This window comes from Ornithodoros turicata, chromosome 6, assembly GCF_037126465.1.
Source record: "Ornithodoros turicata isolate Travis chromosome 6, ASM3712646v1, whole genome shotgun sequence".
In the NCBI taxonomy this organism is placed as follows: domain Eukaryota; kingdom Metazoa; phylum Arthropoda; class Arachnida; order Ixodida; family Argasidae; genus Ornithodoros; species Ornithodoros turicata.
The window spans coordinates 44185372-44204020 of NC_088206.1; the positions used below are offsets into that span (position 1 = coordinate 44185372).

An 18649-nucleotide genomic window follows, 5' to 3' on the forward strand; every position below is an offset into this window, starting at 1 on the left:
ATTATTCCTTGTGTCGCAATAGTGCCCCACAAGTAACTTAAGGGGGGAGATGTAAGAGTTGTACTTTTTAGAAACCTCGCGAATATTGTGCATTCCTAACTCAGTGTAATAGCCACCCGAAAGAGACTCGGGGAAGGCACGTTGGACGGGGGACACTTGACGCCTCAGGGGGTCTTCGCGACCAGATGCTCGCTGGCAATAAATTAGTAGAGTGGGCCAAGGAAGATGCACTGTCCAAAGTTGCATGGTGCACGGATTGACAGCTTGGTCCGTTACCCATAAATACCGAGTAGTGGGCGGACAATTAGGAGGTGCCTGGTTCGTTCCAAATTCAAACTAGGCCAACCATGAGTTGGAGACGTTTGAACCGGGCTCCTGGGATTGGTGTTTGCTGGCGGAGGTTGTGTCCCAAATGTCACTCTTTTAAACGGAGGACACACGAAAATCCGGGTGTGGAAGCCGCAACGACTTGATGAAGACGAGGCGAAAGCCCCGTGACTTCAGTCGCTACTGTATTGTCTTGTATATAGTTATGTAAAATAAAGCTCAGTTATCGTTCGAAAATACCGCCTGTCGGACGTCTTTTGGGAATATCTCCGAGCTGTGAGCTACATCAACGGACCATCTTCCAGCAACAACGGAAGAAACTTTACTGTAACCATATTATTAGTTTTTCTGTTTACTCCTGTTCATTCTGAAACCCCTGTTAACAGTTTAACCTGTTAACCCCTGTTTTTGCGAAGTAACTCAGCGCTGGTCGCTGTTCGATGGAGGCTCTCCCTACTTCTCTGCTGCGCCTGCGCGTTCCTTCTGTTCGCGGCCTCTTTCGAACGAACAAACTCTCTCTGTGAACCTCTGCGAACAAACAAGTCACGACGCTGTCTGGCTTCTTGAACGTCTCACACACTTTAATTCTTTCAACGGCTCAGCATTTCATTCCAGTTCGCTTATCCGTTTATCCTCAGATGTAGATCGTTGTGTGGATTGCAGGGGCGGATTTTATGGTGGATTGTGGTGGATTGTTATGTCGTGCCCAGTGTTATACGCATGCAATGTCGTTGCCGCCGTATGTGTCAGGAGTACAGATTCATTTCAAATACCTAGTACAGTGTTGCCCGTAATCTTTAATTGTAATTTTCTAATTAATTGCACCGTCGATTGGAATGAAACTTGCGCAGTTTTGGTCCTGGTGGCTTGAACTGTCGAATAGCCGCACTAAATGACATTTGATCGGTGCTGCTTTACAGTACCTTTAAGTAATTTCGACATAACGCTCCTACTTCATTTATCCGTTATTTACCACAAGAACTTGAAAATGAAATTATATTCCAAATAGTACAAGTCTGAAATGTTTGGGTATAGCACTTTTGGCTCGCTAGCATTGGGCCACCATAACGTGTGTATCGAAGAAGCTGACAAATCGCACTTTTCTGTGCTATACGCAATCTGAAATATTATATTTTAAATACATTTTACTACTTTTATAATCTGTTTATTCTGTGTTCCCTGAGTTATAATCAGTATTACATGGCATCTCTATCTTTGGTACTTAATGTGAACTAGAACAGCTAGAATAATTAGAATTTTGCTGCCTTGTACCATAAACGGTTTCATGAATACGGTCCATTCTGGAAATGATATCTTGGTTTCCATCAATCTCACATTGAGAGGTGCGCTTCTGCGCTTGCAGAAAAATGCTCTGTAGAGCATTATATAAAATTCACAACTCCAGAAAAAGAGAGTACCCCGTAGCACCGCAAGTTTGAACGCTAGGCATTGTAGGACATTACAGGTTTTTCAATTATCTATACGACGAATTCAAACAACTCAGGGAAAAGAAGTGCTGACTACAGAAATCGAACAGGGTCTTCTGAAGACCTAGGTTTGATTCCTGGAGTCAGCACCTCTTTTCCCTGAGTTGTTTGAATTCTTCAATTTCTGGGCGTGTCTGTGTCGTCCTTAACTGTGGTCTGCCTCGGCCAATTCTCGTTGTTTATATCTATACGACGTTCGCTTTCTCCTAATCCTATACGTGCAGGTTTCCTTTAGGCTAAAATGGTCGGTTTCGGCTTTCGGTTAAAGTCACACCCGGCTAAAACGGTTTAGGCTTTTGGTAAAGCCACACCCGTTACAGCTTCTTCTCGAGAACCCGCCGATTGATTTCCCGGCAAGCCTTACGAGTAACGCGTGTATATCCAACGAAACGTTTCAGTCCCCGGTCGCGCTTGACGTTGTTTTTTCGGTTGAGTTTCACAATAGTACTTGGGCACGAGCAGCCTGGTTATTGTTGTTCCAGGGAAGCTATCAAGTCTTTCCAGTTCCGCTCTTTATGAATTGTTAGCATTTCGATAAAAAGAAACCTAGATTTTGCAGTTTTGAGGGGTTGCAGGGTTGAGAAATGATGAAGCTTAGTACCAGGTGGATCCCGTGGAGCTCAGCTGCTGAAGCCGAGGTGGCCTCTTCCATCCTGAGAACAGGTACAGGTGGTTCCAGTGCCCCTGCATGGCTACCGTGTTGGAAGTTTCTCGAGGAACGCCAAGACATAGCTTACTACTCCTTGCAAGAATTATTTGTAGGGATTGCTCTGTCGAGAAAGGGAGGTTGTGAAGCACCGGTATGTGGTACGCTAACAACTGGAGTATGAGTGAGCAGTGAACACCAATCATTGCTTTCGTCGAGCTACCCCATCGAGAGCCACAAAGCTATATCAGTAGGTTGAGTCTGGTCTCCGCTCTTGCCTTTAGACAATGCACCTCTGCCGCCCGCGACAAACTCCGATCCAGAGTAACCCCCAGAAATCTATGATGCGGCTCTCGGCATATCTGGAAGCTGCAAATATGTAGTTGAAATTTCTTTAGATGCCGGCGCGTAAAGGAAAGCATCACAGTCTTCTCTGGCGAGACGTCCATGCCCCTCTGCAGTCCCCCTCTGCAGGAGGAAGGTTCCAATACAGTCCAGGGTACTCTGAAGGCGACGCTGCACGGCGGGACACTACTTCCCAGACAACCAGATGCAGATGTCGTCCGCATAAAGACTGATGTACACGCCACGAGGTAACAAGGCGGGCGCGCAGCCAAAACGACATGAAAAAGTAGTGGACTAAGGACGCCTCCATGGGGCACACCAGCTGTTAGGTTGTGAGAGCTTGTGTCACCTTTAGACGTCCTCAAGGAAGCAGACCTTCCTTTAAGATAATCAGCAATCCAGCGAATGGCCTGCCCCATGATGCCCAGAATCCATAGGTCATGAAGGACATGGCTGTGACTTGTGTATCATAAGCCCCTTATATATCCAGAAAGATTGCAACGGTGAGTTCACCATTTGCCCGAACTTCTTCGATGTGAGTGACCAGGTTTAGACTGCAGTCCATTGAGCAGCGCGCCGTTCTGAAACCTGCCATTTCCCAAGGAAGTAGACGACGAGATCCAGGAACCAGTCCACACTATTCAAAATAAGTCTCTCCGTGATCTTGCACAGGTAACTCGTGAGGCTGATGGACCGAAATGATGCAAGCTCTCGAGGCGGCTTCCCCAGCTTCAATACTAGTACAACCTGTGACATCTTCCATGACTCAGGACAACGCCGTTTCTCCAAACGCTAACGCGAGTTCGCACGGTACGGTATTCAATAACAGGAAGTTTAGCACACATGCTTGTTACTGGCTTCGTGTTCTTAATCCAGGACCAGAACCGTGACACAAAGCAGGTGTACAAAGGCAGTTTGGAGAAGTAACGCTCCCTTAGTTACATCTATTTCTTTAAATAAGGAACATCGCTTTTTCAATTTAAGAATCGTCATTGAGAAGTCCTGCAGCACCAGGAATGAAGTTTGCAGGATCCTGCATCCAGGTGAAGTCATGATGATTGAATTTGTATTTATTTATTTTATTCTATTCTATTTTTTGGGGGATCGTAGCTGTTCCAGGAGTATCGGTATTCTGTCAGAGGGAATCGTTTCGGCAGCCGATTTTACAAAGATTATTTTGAGCTCGTTCGCTCTTGAAAGCTGTGCCGGTGTTAAATTTTCCATGTTCGATCGTGGCTGAACCGGTACGAACCGTTAGTTTTCACTCCAGTCTCTTCCACCTGGAACTGGAAACGGCGCGACATTCCGGCAGACGCAATGCAGGTCGGTTGCAAAATTTCTCAGTTCATTCTACTAACACGTAAACTGCACATCTGTCACTTCCTCGTGGCAAGTGTGTCGCTTACACTAAACAGTCCGGAATTATTCAGCCGGTGTACGTAGAAGAGGCAACATTCAAATTGTACGATGATGTGATGATGTACGAATTGTACAAAATGTTGATGTCGGGAGTGAGATTACCAACCACCAGTTGTCACTATAAGCGCTCCCGTCAGCTGCTCGCCGGTGGCATTCGGCGTTTCGGTCAACCTTGTTCTTTCGCTCATACATTTAGAAGACGCGATGCATTGGCAAACCTACCTCCATTCAGGTACAGCCGAGGTAGTTTATGACGACTCTTTTCTTCTTTTTTTTTCTTGTCGGGTCGTCGTTCATGTCCACAGATTCGAACTGAAGGGACAAAGACTTGGCAGGACCATGACCAACTTGATATTTAGGAGGACGTGCGTGGACGGAGGTGGGGCTAGAATTTAAAACGAAAAGAAAAACACAGATGTCACTTACTGGAGTTATCCGCGGAGGAAAAGACCCCCTCTAACACAGGCGAGAACACACAAATGTGCAAGAAAAATATACCCGCTATTAGAAGGATGTTTGTCTAAGAGTGAATGGCCACCCATGCAGGGAATGCAAACGTGACTGTTGTCAACCCAGTTGGCTTTTCCCTGTTTGGTCTAGGGATGAGCACACGTGTTTGTTTTTCAGGTTCACATTGATTCGTCACGGGCGGACACCTGGCCGATGATGCACCCCGTCGTCACGTTCTCCTCTCATTGTGTTGCCTCTGACAAAGGGGAGCCCACTTGAAGGCTCCTCCGAAACGTCACTCCAAGCAGTCCAAGTGTCAGAAGTCGCACCGATAGAATTCTCGCCTATAATAAGGCGTGGAAGCTGCGGTGTACATTGGACGTCCCGTCCCACGACGTTAGACATCTGCACGGTTTGACTTTTATAACCCGTCGAGCGGAAAGGGGAGAATGTTTTCCACCAGTGTCTCTTCCGGCATCCCGTGTTCGCAACCCGAAGATTCACTTACCTTTCATACCGAGTGTCCGCGCTTGCTCTGTGTCTTCAGTCGCGTTTGAGCGCTTTGTTTACTGCAAGTTAGTAGCTCCGACCATATTAATGAGTGTAGATTAGTGATCTGCAATATGTTTTTTAAGCGTTACATATTTGATATATGTATATATAAACGCTATGAGAGCAGCACATATGTCGTTTTTGCAGGTGAGCTATACTGAGAGGCAGACATTTGTAGAGAGTAACTATAGTACATGACTAGACACCGAAATTTTAATCAATTTACTCACTAGGTAAGTAACCATTAATTAACTTTTTAGTGAGATGTTTCAGGAAAACGGGAGTTTTCCACGAAAAAAAAATAGACAGGAGGGGGGGATATGTTTAATACAAAGGAAAAAAAGAGAAGGGAAAGGGAAAGATAGGAGGATTATAGCCAGTCATTATTTGAAGCCACCCCTTTTTTAAGGATCCTGCACCGCGCGCGCGCTTCGAGATATCCATAACCATATTGCTACACAAATGAGCCGAAACCGAAACCAAACGCGTCGTGGAACAACTTCCAGTCCGCGTCGGAGGGCAGCGCTCCAATGGAGCTGATTGGACCTCTGTTTACAAACATGTGACGTCGCGCGAGGACTGGTTCGAGGTTATATTTTGCTGTGGTGGGCAAGAAGCGAGAAAAACGCGCCTACTGATAGGCTGATAAAGCTGATTGTGCCCACCAGCATGCTTTGCGTGGCGGCGTTACGTACCAACGAAGTAGGGATAAACCGCTTTGCGGTTCAGATAAGACGCCGACGCTGAAGGTCGTCTTCTTCCTCCGCTCATGAAGTGCGTTTAGACGACCTGCAACCCTACATCATCGATTACGTTTCGCCGTCGCGCGAAGCATGCTGGTTTGCATTATCAGCTTGATCGGCCTATCAACCGACGCGTTGTTTCCGCCTCTTGCCCACCACAGCAAAATATGTGGTGGCCAAGAAGCGGGGAAAACGGGTCGGCTGATAGGCCGAGAAGTCTGATAAGATGAATAGGTGCCCACCAGCATATGCTTTGCGCGGCGGCGATAGCAAGAGGCTCAAGAGGCGATAGCGGGCTCTTTCACCTCTCACATTGAGGTGAACGAAAGACGTGTCGAAGATGCGCAATGAACAATATAAAGAAAAAAAAATGGTGTTGCTTCACGAATATCCGTACGCTGCGCGTACGATCGCGTACGCACGGCGTGCGCGATGTGCGTGGTGTGCACGTTGCGTGCGATAGATTGTACGATTGCGTACGATCTATCGAACGCATTTCCGTTCTGAAAACGGTAGCGGTATTAGGGGACCGAAGGGTACAGATGTTCTCATTGGAACAGTCTCGTAGATTTTATAATTAAAAAGTTAATTACTAAAAGTTAATTAGGACATTGCCTTAGGAGTTTGTTGGTGCCCTCATAAGGAGTGCCCTTCAGCACATGCTATATTGCAATCTATTTCATCACGGGAAAAGTGATATAATATTTTTTTTAAATGTGTTCGCATTTAGCTGGGGGCCGGCTTCACGTCACTTCAGGCAGGGAGGTCCCACCGACCTCCTGAATTTTCAGTATTTTTTTATATTTAGAAGCTCGTCGTACATGATGATCAACAGCGGTAAAATGAATAAGTACCCATCCGCCTCTGACAACACTGCAGGCATCTCCGCCAATGAGGCAGAGCGAGAACGGTCACGTGCTTACGACTACCAATGGGAATGGTAGTCGCTGTCACTCCTCTGACGTCATAACTTGCCACGTACCTGTATTCAAGGATTTTGTACCTCGCACAATACGTTGAAAAATATTTTTTTTTCTTTTTTCTCAATACACTGGCGTGCAACACAATACGTGCACGATGTAATGAATTACGTACGTATATGCACCAATGTGTAACAACCCTTTCACGAATGGACTTAGGTACTGTACACCTCACTCTGGGACATCTGCAGCCGTGGGGCACATGAAGAGGCGGGCACTGAGGCTGCCGATATTGCCATGCTCACAATCCCGCTTGCGCAGGCCCAGGCTTGTGGCGATAGATTTTCAAAATTTCTTACAGTAGTGTTTTTTTTAAATGAATGTTTTGTTATCACTGGCGAAAAAAATGTTGGAAGTGTATCTTTAGACCACCCTGCAGTGATCGCTTGGCGTTCTTTAGTCAGTGGCGGTTCGATCTGCCGAGTATATCGCAAATCATCCAACAACGACTGTGCAGAAATGGCACAACAAACACATAGTCAACTACATTTCAGGTGTCCTCATCCAACTTAGCACCGATGCAGCTACAGCTACCCCTTCAGGGTGTACCAGTATGTGGTAGTATATTTGGTTGAGCATAGAAGTAAGAGGCAAGTATATTTCCCCTGTCATTGGAGTGCTCCAGGAGAGTTCCACATAAGTTCCAAGCAGACCACACCAAACATCTCTGATGTTGCTGCAGTGAACAATACACAATTTTTCTGATCATTTATAGACCTTTTGTGTTGTATGAATTTACACTACACATGTGTGGTGCGACAGGAGCAGAAATTACTTACGTGTGTTCAGCTTTTGACGGTGGGTGACAGTCCTAGACGTACCAAGTACTCAGGCACTAATTTAAGTACATTTGAAATTGTGTACTTTGTATTGTACCTCAAGTACATTTGTTTGGTACTGTTCCATCAAATACTCAAGTTCCCAGCTGGCAACGCAAAAAAGACAAGGACATATTGTGAGGGATTCTCCTTTGCCCCCCACACCTTGTGGCCATCCCACAGGAGATGGCAACACTCAACCGCAGACATGTCCCCAGAGAAGACCAATGGGAGCTCTCCTGCACATTGTTGGTGCGTCACTTGTCTGGCTTTTGTCATCGCCGCAGGAGCGCACCCCGTTGTAATGGTGGTTTGACAATTTAACTCCAGTCATGTCTAGGGTTCCACATTTTCGGCATCTGCAAAAAAATACCCGCCAAATATTTTGGGGGGAATTCGGCATGTTCCGAAAAGCTCCGAATTTGACTCTCGCATATGGTGCTACATGCCAAAAATGCCGGTACCCGATTGCACTTTTTTCCAAAACACATTTTCTTTTTTCCTTCACCTCGTTTCCAGGTGGAATGCGGGGAATACTACCCTGCGGAGCTGCAATCCTCTAGTTGAGGGGAAAACCTTCCTCGTAATACTTTGATCAGTGGGTCAAGAGGGTTAATGTACACGTGGAACCCTCCTACAAACGAAAGGAAATTCTTTGCGTTCTCAATGTCCTCCTACCAAGCTGCTCTCCCTCCATAGTCCTTTTCCGTTGTGGTTATAGCTGCTGACTTTTGGCATCTACTTTTGGCGCAAACGTCTTAAAATGCCAAAAATATCAGAATTTGACAAAACATATAATTGCCGAAAAGCACCCGCCGAGTTTCCCCAGGAATAAATGCAGAAAACACGGAACTCTAGTTATGTTAAATCAGTTCTGCCTTGCCGCCTCACTCACAATATCAGTAAAGAACTTTTGTATCTGTTTGGGCCATTTAAGAACAAGAAAGTGCAGTGTTGAAGGATCAGGAAGAACATAAAAATAAACAGGAAATGACACTGAAATGGAACATAAAAATTTAAATGTGGGTTCAAAGTTCATGTTATGCACTGCAAGAGGCAGCATGGTAATTTAAATGCAACCTATTCCATCTGTTTCATTTCATATTCATGAGTGAGCAATAAACTGGCCATGCCTTGCACCTGCAAACACTTGAAACAAATGAAAACGAAAAGCATAATTCTCACTTTTTGTCACCACTGAACAGTGAGACACAAGGTGATAGAAACTACAATGTACTTTACGAGTACTTCAACGTACTTGGCCAGGTACTTTGTTTTTCACATTTGTAGCAGAGTACTTTTTACTTGTACTTCATTGTACTTCAAGTACTGATGATGCCAGGTACTTGACACCTTACGATATGCACCAGAGGCGGAGAGTTGTCATTTTCCCGGAGGGGGCAAGGGCGCACCGCGAAGTAAGTACTCTGGCAGGGGGATATGTTTATTAAGAAAAAAAAAAGAAAGGAAAGGTAAGCCAGATGGATGTCAGCTTGTTATTTTAAAAAAAGTGAAAGGGGGAAGTCAAAAAAGGGAAAGAAAATAAGAAAACAAAAAGAAGGAAAGAAAAGAAAAAGAAAAATGAAGAACACAAAACTAAAGCTGAAGAATCACACACTCTTGCAGGATTCTATGATGTATGCAGAACTGGTATAGAAATAAGAGGAAGGAAGAACAGAAAAAACAAAACAAAAGAAAAAACAGAGAAAACGTAAACATGTGCACAACTGAAGGCATTACGCCTTTGAAAACTGAGTGCAAAAAGAACAAAATGTATTGAATCCTCTGAGTTTGACCCGAAATGCGCGCAATGTAATGAATATGGTCAATGAAATGGAGCAGCGGGAGTTGAACCCGCTCCCAACGAATATGAGTTCCAAAGATCCTACTGTTACAGCTCACTGGCAGCTGCTGGTACCTTTTCGACTGCTTCGTTTCATTAATCTGATTGCTTTGGGCGAAATTCTGGCTATGTGCTGTGTCATCCTCTGTGTTTCTTCGCCTCACCTTCTACTGTGATAATGAGTATGGTGGGCGGATACATATTTTACAAATTGCAAGATGCATTTTTAGGTTGGTGCCTCTTCGCTCTTTTGACCCGGGCGCGCCGAGCCCCAAAGGTTGGTGTCAGTCTCTTAGCGGGACTTCCCGGGGGAGGCGGCGCCCCCCCTAGTTCATGTTCCGGGGGGCCAGGGCCCCCGCGCCCCCCCGCAGTCGCCTATGATATGTACCTTTTTGAGGTACTTCGTCCATCACTGGCTGTACAGTATACAACGTAATATCAAGTGTCAAATCCGTAACACACTTGGGAACAGCGTAGATATTTATATGCTTCATCTCTGTGCACAGAAAGGAGATACCGTAATTTCACGCGTATTAGCCGCGGCTTATGCGCGATTTTTTTTTCTCATGAGCGCTGTGCGGCTTATCCACCGGTGCGGCTTATCGGATGACTTTTTTTGTCAGGTGTTTTCCCCATACACTGATTTTAACGAAAGAGTCGACAGTGTCTCTGGAATAGCACTGCCCTGCTGATGCACGAACGGTGCCTAACAGGGATGGGTCCACATTCGAGTAGATTGCCCCATGCAGCTTTAACGAAAGTGGTGACAGTGATTCATGCCTTCTGGAAGACCACTGACCCATTAATACATGAAAAGCGCCCAACAAGGGCACAATCCGATCTTGGTAGAACTCTAGAACTGACCTCCTTTGTTGTACACTATGCCGATCCCGGAGTATGGACCACAGGGTTTATGGCATTACTCTAAGGTCTCCTTTGTCGCACATAGGAGTCGTCTCGTATTGCCCGCGGCTTATCTGCGAGTGCGGCTTATCTGCCGGAAATTTTTCAAAACATTCCTAAAAACGCGTCCTGCGGCTTATACGCGTGAAAATACGGTACACTTGTGAGAACAAAGGTGGTAACAAATCATCAGGCCAATTTAATAACATAAAAGGCAAAAAGGGGGAAGAAAACGGTAATGTTGTGCATTTCACGAAAAGTAAGAGCTACGGAGTGCTCCTCGAGAGCCTATTAATAACAGAATGGACAAGACCATTCTCTGAATTCACGACGTATATCGGTCTTCTTTGTCCCTTGCGACACTAAACGAGAACAACAGTCCTTATATTCTGGCAACGTGGAAGAACACCACTTCTACTAGAACAGCTACTTGGCAGTTTCCTGGGGATTGGCGTCGACTAGCAACGAGTGAATGCCTACTTTCTCGAGTTCTTCGATGAGCTGGCCGTTCTGATGCATTTGAAGCAGTATGTCACAGCCACCAACGAATTCCCCACCGATGAACACCTGCGGTACGGTGGGCCATTTGGTGTAGTCTTTGATCCCTTGCCGCAAAGATTCGTCTTCTAGAACGTCGTACGCTTTGTACGATACGCCGTGCATTCGGAGGATCTGCACAACGGCATTGCTGAAACCGCAACGTGGGTTTTCGGGAACACCTTTCATAAACACCACAACATTACCACTTTTCACCAACTCAGGTATGCGATCTTGAGCAGCATTTGCAAACTGAACTACAATGCTTCTTAGAGTGCTATTGGGGACGAGCCGGGAAATGCCTGTTCGTAAGAACGACGCCATGATTGTTGCGACTTGAGATCACGCACACCACCGGAAGAAGGGAAAGTAAAACACCGGAAGGATCTCTAGTTTAGTACAACTGCAGTATTCTGAAATCAATGCACAGGGCGCCCTCGTGGCCTAACGGATAAGGCATCGGTCTCCTAAACCGGGGATTGCGGGTTCGAGTCCCGCCGAGGGTACTTTCTTTTTTACCGTTTTTTTTCCCCCCTTTTTATAGCAACGCGTTCGCAACAGGTTCCTGCGTGCACATTTGCACAGCATTTTTGTTTTTTCAAAACCATGAGTCCATGACCAGAGCTGGACGGAATGCTTGTGTAGCACACTTGTCGTTGGTTATTCATTAATGATCCGCCTCAGGGTATTCAGTCATGCATACGTCTTTTTGCGGACGACTGCGTACTATTATCCTGCCGAGTTTTCTCCCCAGAAGACCAACTAATCCTCCAGAAGGATCTTACGTTAATCGAAAATTGGTGCAGTAAGTGGCAAATGACACCAACAAGTGCTGCTACGTACCATTTTGCAGAAACTGGCCAGGAACGCCTTATTCGTACACATTAGGGGGAACTGTCATACCATCCTTCACGTCATACAAATATCCGATCACCTCAATCATAACCTCTCATGGTCAACCCATGTAGATTACATAGCAAGCAAAGCCGATCGTACTCTAGGGTACTTAAACCGTCACCTCTGCCCGCTCCTCCTAACGTTAAGCGTCTAGCTTACCTAACATTAGTCCGCCCCCAGTTGGAATATGCTTCAGCTGTGTGGGACCCCCAACGACCGTTCTTACCCATCAACTTGAAGCCATCCAAAACCATGCTACCAGGTTCATCACTAACAATTACTCACTTTACGCTAGTATCTCTTCTCTAAAACAACAAATCGACCTAGAAGATCTATCTGTATGCAGAAGGATCTCCCGATTATCAGTGTTTCACAAATTCTACCACACTGCTGCCCTCGGATCATGCTACATCAATCCACCTTATCGAATTTCACCCGGCATTGATCACGAATTCAAGGTAGCTCTTCATAAGTGCAACACATCTTCTTTCGCCAATTCATTTTTTCCTAAAACATTCATTGAACGGAATAACTTCCACCTAATGTCGCTGCTATTACCGACCCTTCCAGCTTCCGCGATTCCATTGTCACCATGACTACATGACTTATTTAAGAGTAACTCACAATATCAACCATCGTCTTGCATTTTTGCATTTGTTTCTGTTGTTCTTAGTTAGCTATTGTGTATATTGTTGTTTCTTGTGCCTGTTATACCCACTCCACTCATGTAACACCCTCTACAGGGATTTTTGAGTGTCAGTAAATTGAATGGAAAAATTGAAAAAAATTTTGCAGAGGCAATTTTGCAATTTGCAGAGGTTAAAAAACGAGAAAAGCTGGCTCGTAACCCCTTGATCTGCTGATCAGATTAATTATTGCAGTAATCAAATATGAAACACGATGACAGGGACGAGCACAGTAAAGGCACTAATCACAGACCCAAAGATTACTGTTTTTAGCAGAAGGCACAACATCCCAACTGTGCACAATGTAAACAGTGACAATGTGACCACTGCGCATAAACCATGGATGTTAGTAGTGCTATTGCTTCTGGGGGTTGACACACATCCATAGTATAGCGAGTCTTCAGGCACAGCTTTCTGCACAGCAATAAACACTCTACTGACATGAGCTAACTGTCACAGACGTCAATTGGACGCCGCAGCAACTATACTTAGTGAAAAACATTAGGCAGTTTCAGAACAGGGTACCCAAGAAATGTCTTTGCACATTGTGCAAAACAGTGTTTGGGTTATGCTCATGCATAGTGATGAGCCCATATTTCTTTGAGGCCTTAAAGCGCGTTGGGCACGCAATTCTTGTTGCGTTGCGTTGTACTGTACAAACATGTCCCCTGGATCAACATTCTCATTGTTCCATAATTAGGATGCAGTAAATATACCCCTTTAAACTATTCCCGCACAATCCAGTTTGCATCTAAAGGCTCAGTTTGTTCCGAGTGTAAGGTGTTTGTACCCTTCAAAGGTATCATGCTCAACGCTTCACTAAGGTGCGAAAACAAACACTCTCACCTTGCATTGCCGCAGCATACAGCACTCACTTCAGTTTGATTTAAAAGCATTTATATCTGTAACAATTCAATCTAAATATGGCTACTTCTTAACACAGCACTAGGGTGGACGACTGCTCTCGCTCTTGTAGCTATCTCCAAATATTCGTTGGAGCTGACCATCAGTACCGTATTTCCTGGAAAAATATGGCACATTTGAGTTGGGCATCAGATGAATGATATCGATATGCTCACTTGTAGTTCTCCTTGGCTTGCTGATGGATTTCCTGATTCGTGCGGCTCCTCTCAAGCATCTGTTCTTTCATCCTGCGTGAACGTCCATACCTGAACAGATGGCCCAGTGATATGTTAAGCATGATCCGCTAAGAAAAATATGTCTAGCATACATTTCTTTAGCTTGCTGGTGTGGGCCAGATAAAGGCTCATTGGGATAAATGAAACCTGAAGTAGTGACATATTCATTTATTGTACTAAAAGTGGAAGGCAACGGTCACATCTGTTAGTACACAAGTAGGCTGATTTCATAGGCATATGCAGTGCTGATTTAATGCTGTTATCTTTGAAAAGTCGAATTTAGATATGTGAGACTACACACATTTCATATGAAGGTAGTTCTGTATGACAAAAGAATTTATAATAAAAAGTGAATTCTAATAACGGCATTGGGCATAGGTGAAGTAGAATGTGTTTGATGTGTTGACTGACAGCAGCCCCCCTCCCCCTCCAAATGTCCAACTTTGGGGTCACAGGAATATGGAACAGAGGAGGAACATTTTGAGGAAATGTTAGCTTATTCGTAGTTTTTTTAAAAATTCAATATACTTGGATAAACACTCTACAGTATTCTTTTACAAAAATCAGATTTCTCAGAAAAAAAATTAAAATTTTTTAGTCAGTCCAAGAAATACTAGAGGGTGTTAGTAGACCGTTGGTAACATCACCGTGAAGCTACTGTACATATTGGAACCAATGACAATGTGCATGACTCATAGATAGAATGGCATAAATGCAGGCTAGCTGGTGGATAAACTCCATGACTCACAATCTTATCTGTTGATTGGGTTGATTATCTGTTGATTACACAGTACTTTGGAAGCCACGTTATTGAGGGTCTACTAACACTCACTACTGTCTCCCCTCGTTTCGCTCATTCATACGTCGGAAGTGAATGCCACATATTTCCGAACTGAGAACAGCACAGCACAGGGTATTGGTCAAGGCCTAATACTAAGAGCCTAGCCTCCCACTACTAGCTTCTACTAGCCGAATGTGCATTGCATTGCACTGCACAGTGACACGAACAGTAGGGCAGGCACGAACAGGCAAGATGCCACGAAGCGTAAGCTTCCAGCACGTGAGAGAACACTCTGAATTTGAGGTGTCTCCAACTGACAGCGACAAAGTCGTCATTTGTAAATTCTACCGGGTCACCATTAGCGATGGAAGGGGATCTTCAATTACCTCAGACCACCTTGCATGGAAACGCCCCATTCAACGCAAGCACTGTGCAATGCAGGTCTATGCATTTTTAATATCTTTATTGTAACTGTGTCACTATTATTAACCAGGGCACGTCTGTATAAAAATTCAGTACGAGTCTCAGACTCAATCTCAACAGCTTGGGCAGCGCTTCCCGCACGAGCAGCGAGCGCATACTCAATGCACTGACAATGTTAGTGAGATTGAGTCTGAGACTCAGTCCTTTACTTTGTCTCATTATTTTATTCCCCACATTCCCACCAGCAATGGGGTAAAGTATTGCCTCTGGCGATGAACCTCCTCACTCTTCCCTGAAAATAAAGTTGTTGTTGTTGTTGTAACTTTGTCTAAAATCCCATGCTGTGGCTACTATGTCATGTGGGCACAAAAGGCTCAGCATTTGCTTCATGCCTTCCATCTCAGTCTCAGAAGCACAAAATCATGAAATGCTGTTCGTAGAGATTGTCCCAATGCCTCATGCTGGAAGTTCCTAATGATATTTGTGTAACCACGAAGGTCAATTCTTCTGATACAGTCAGAAAACAGTGACAGAATAGCTTGAGAATGGTATGAACAAGCAAAACCGCAGCCAGACTGTATAGCAATGTAACACCATTACAGTTAATTTACCTAAGCATCATGTTCATTGAGACATAATTTTTCGATACCACAGATACTGTCAGCAAGAAAGAAAATACCTGTAAGCTAAGTAGTGCATCAGAGCCCCAGCAAGCATGAGAGCTATGCAGCCTGCTACGATGTAAGGCTTCATACGTCGATCGTATGGGCGAGAGCTTGACCTGTAGTAGGCCCCTGTCTCCCTCCGGAACTGCTGATTGGTGAAGATAATGGGCTCCTCAGGCCTGCAGGGTTTTTTATCAGGATTACTACAAAGCAGATTACTACCCCAGCGCTGAGTTATAAAATCATAAGTTACATGCAGTCAAAGAACTTCTTTCCTCTTTAGACAGCACAATAGTTTGTCAACTGTTTCCTCTATCTTAGATCAGTTTTAACTTAATTTACTCTCTTACATGTATTAACCTTAAAGGAGTACAGAGGGCCATCCAAAAAATTGCCAGATTAAGACGTCTGATGAAAGTGTGTGTGTCAATTTACTGGTTGGCACGAAAGGTTTTGATGTGTGCAATTTGTTTCCCAGAAAAAACCTCACATAATCATAGCTTTGCGCGTTTATCCTTAACTCGCCATTCCAGGTATAACAAGGAGGAGAAGCATGGTGCCACGTCACTGATGACGTTACAAGGTCCACGCGTTCTGGTTCGTTGGTCAATGGGGTCAGCGCCCTGTCCCTTTGCAGCCATAAACCAGTTTTGCCAGTTCCCCCGGAGAATTGGGGATAGAAGGAGCGACTGAAACATGGCCAGGAGCAATGCTTTTTCAGAGCCCCGAACAGCTGAGTAGCAGACGACAGCTAAGTAGCAGACATTTCTCTGAACCAATCAACGAGCGTGCACTCTGTAGCGTCAGCGAGAGGTTGCAGGCAGATCACAGGCTGGTACTGCTCCCCAGCACCATTGAGCACAATCACTTTTTGCGGCGTACTTTAAATTCAATTTCTGCAATAATTATGACTCTGTGGTGTGAATTACTTCTCACGGTGCATCTTTCTGGCCTACTTAACAGTTTTATAGGAAGAAAACAGGCTGTTAAAGATGACTACTGTGCTACTTTAAGGAATACTACAAATGGTGCACCTTCTTTAAGGAGCATGGAAGGACTTGAAGCAAAAAATATGTTAGGGGAAATAGAAATTGGCATTAGAAGTCCTGGATATATATTCGCACAAAAAGTATGACAGCAGCGCGGAATCTTGGTGCGCAAGAGAGCTTTAAATCTCGCAGGTCAGCAATGCTCCTTCCCTCGGCTTTTAGTCGACACATCAAGTCAGTCACTCAATAGTGAGGCACGTGCCTTCTTTTTTCTTTCTTTATTTTTCCAGTTGCATTCCACGCCCCGTCCCGTGTCTCGGCTGGTCACTTTTGCTAGCAAACAGTTCTTGGCAGCTAATAAGAATTGCTGATGGACTTGATGCCACCACATGCCAGGAGCAGCACGGGCGAGGTCACCGCCGCTGTGCGCATTCTTGTAAACCCATTTTCTCAGGACATTTGCACTTCCCAAACGAAATATTTTGTGTGACAATTCCTGAAGGTGCTACGTTCATATCACAAAGTAAAATAATATATGTTCCAAGTGCCTTCCATGCTCCTTTAAGCTTTTGCATAATGTAACTTTGTTATTTCAAGAGCATTCCTAAGTCTTGTGTTGAAACCTGGATGAAAAATAAGTGGCAGGGTTTTCAGCTATGCGATATATCACTTCCTGACTCCTTCAATGTATCTGCATCAAGGCCGTATTTGGACTACCCCCCTACATACCATTTAATTTCTTGCTCAGAGCACTGCTACATCAGACAGATGATTTGGCCTTACCTCGCATTGGACCTTTGCATGTTGCTCTTGTAGGGCTGGTACGTGTGTAGAAGATTTTCGTCGTACAACTTCCGCTCTGAGCTTCTACTGAGCACCATGTATGCCTCATTGATTTCTGTGAACCTCTCGTGGTTTGCCATTTCTCCTTTCTTGTCAGGGTGATACTGCAGAAAGACTAGATCTTAATAGGTGACTTTAACTATGGCGGGAATCAAATATTACCAGCTTGCAGAGCTTGACATATGCATCTCTGATCTCTGCCTGTGTGCATGAGGGATTTACTCCGAGAGCTTCGTAGTAGTTTTTTGCATAGCTAGAAGGTTAGAAAACATTACTAATGTGCATTCCTCCTCTCTACAAACAGGGAAGCAACCACAATCACATTTTGTTGACGTGGCCATCCACTTTATAGCGTGGACACAACCCACGCACTAGCACAAGTATCTTACGACGCCTCCGAAATACCAGCAAAAAAGGTCAGAAAACTCAGTAGATACGAGTGTTACAAATCTCTACGGAATTCCAACCCACCCCCAGAGATGGAAGTCCTGCGGAAATCCCTAGCCACGACCCATCTGAATCGAGTCTGTAGCACTGAATATTCTGTAGAATGCCAAGGCCACAGCCAAGGTGACTGGAGTTGACAACTGCAGTGCATCACTCTGTGATTCGCTCTACGCCCTTTTGGTTTGTTATGGTATGACATGTGTTGCTGTTTGAACTCTACATAAATCAAATTCTTACTATATGTAGTGTTAGGCTGAGCTTAAGGCACCATATTCGACTACAAGCAAACAAACAAAACTACGAACGAAAGCAAGCCTCCTGAGCGTTCGGCATCGAGTCTCTTCAGTGCGATCTTTACTCATCAGCACTACGCCGCACTGCAGAGCCGAAGCCTACTTAGAAATGCAACATAACAGGAGTTACGCGATGGAGAAGATGCCCAAAGGTGCACAGTATATTAAACGGATTACGTGACATCTTGACATGTGATATGCTGTTTGTGTGCAAGTGCTATAGATTCTCCCAATGACACACCTAGCCTTACTGATGATTTCTTTCCTGGGAGAAAGTAGGATGCTCCCAGCGAGAATTCTACGACATATCATGAATGTGGCGTAGTGAAGCGTGCATGTTATGCACTATTTATGCATGAACTATGCACGCATGTTTCGAAACTTGCATACAGGTGCGATGTATACATCTGCGCTTCTCTGACATTCTCCTAGATGG

General features: G+C 44.8%; 1 protein-coding gene, 1 long non-coding RNA gene and 1 other non-coding gene across 7 annotated transcripts in view; 2 read left to right on the forward strand and 1 right to left on the reverse strand.

Moving 5' to 3' along the window:
• The window catches only part of LOC135396590 (uncharacterized), a 356249-nt gene that overhangs the window by 137571 nt on the left and 200029 nt on the right, over positions 1–18649 (forward strand). The window lies entirely within an intron of this gene.
• Positions 11484–11556, forward strand: Trnar-ccu (transfer RNA arginine (anticodon CCU)). Its single transcript has one exon. It is a non-coding gene; the product is annotated as a tRNA-Arg (tRNA).
• On the reverse strand, positions 13514–18646 carry LOC135396586 (dnaJ homolog subfamily C member 4-like). 5 transcript variants are annotated; one of them, XM_064627629.1, is made up of 6 exons: positions 18455–18646; positions 17636–17726; positions 17414–17577; positions 15656–15820; positions 13713–13784; positions 13514–13654 (listed from the first exon to the last, which is right to left on the reverse strand). In XM_064627629.1, the coding sequence occupies exons 1-6, from the start codon at positions 18523–18525 to the stop codon at positions 13579–13581; spliced, it is 639 nt and encodes a 212-aa protein (XP_064483699.1). In that variant the 5' UTR covers positions 18526–18646; the 3' UTR covers positions 13514–13578. The 5 variants fall into 5 exon arrangements, with proteins under 5 accessions (XP_064483699.1, XP_064483697.1, XP_064483698.1 ...); XM_064627627.1 differs by having other exon boundaries at positions 13713–13802; XM_064627628.1 differs by lacking the exon at positions 18455–18646 and adding an exon at positions 18344–18437 and having other exon boundaries at positions 13713–13802.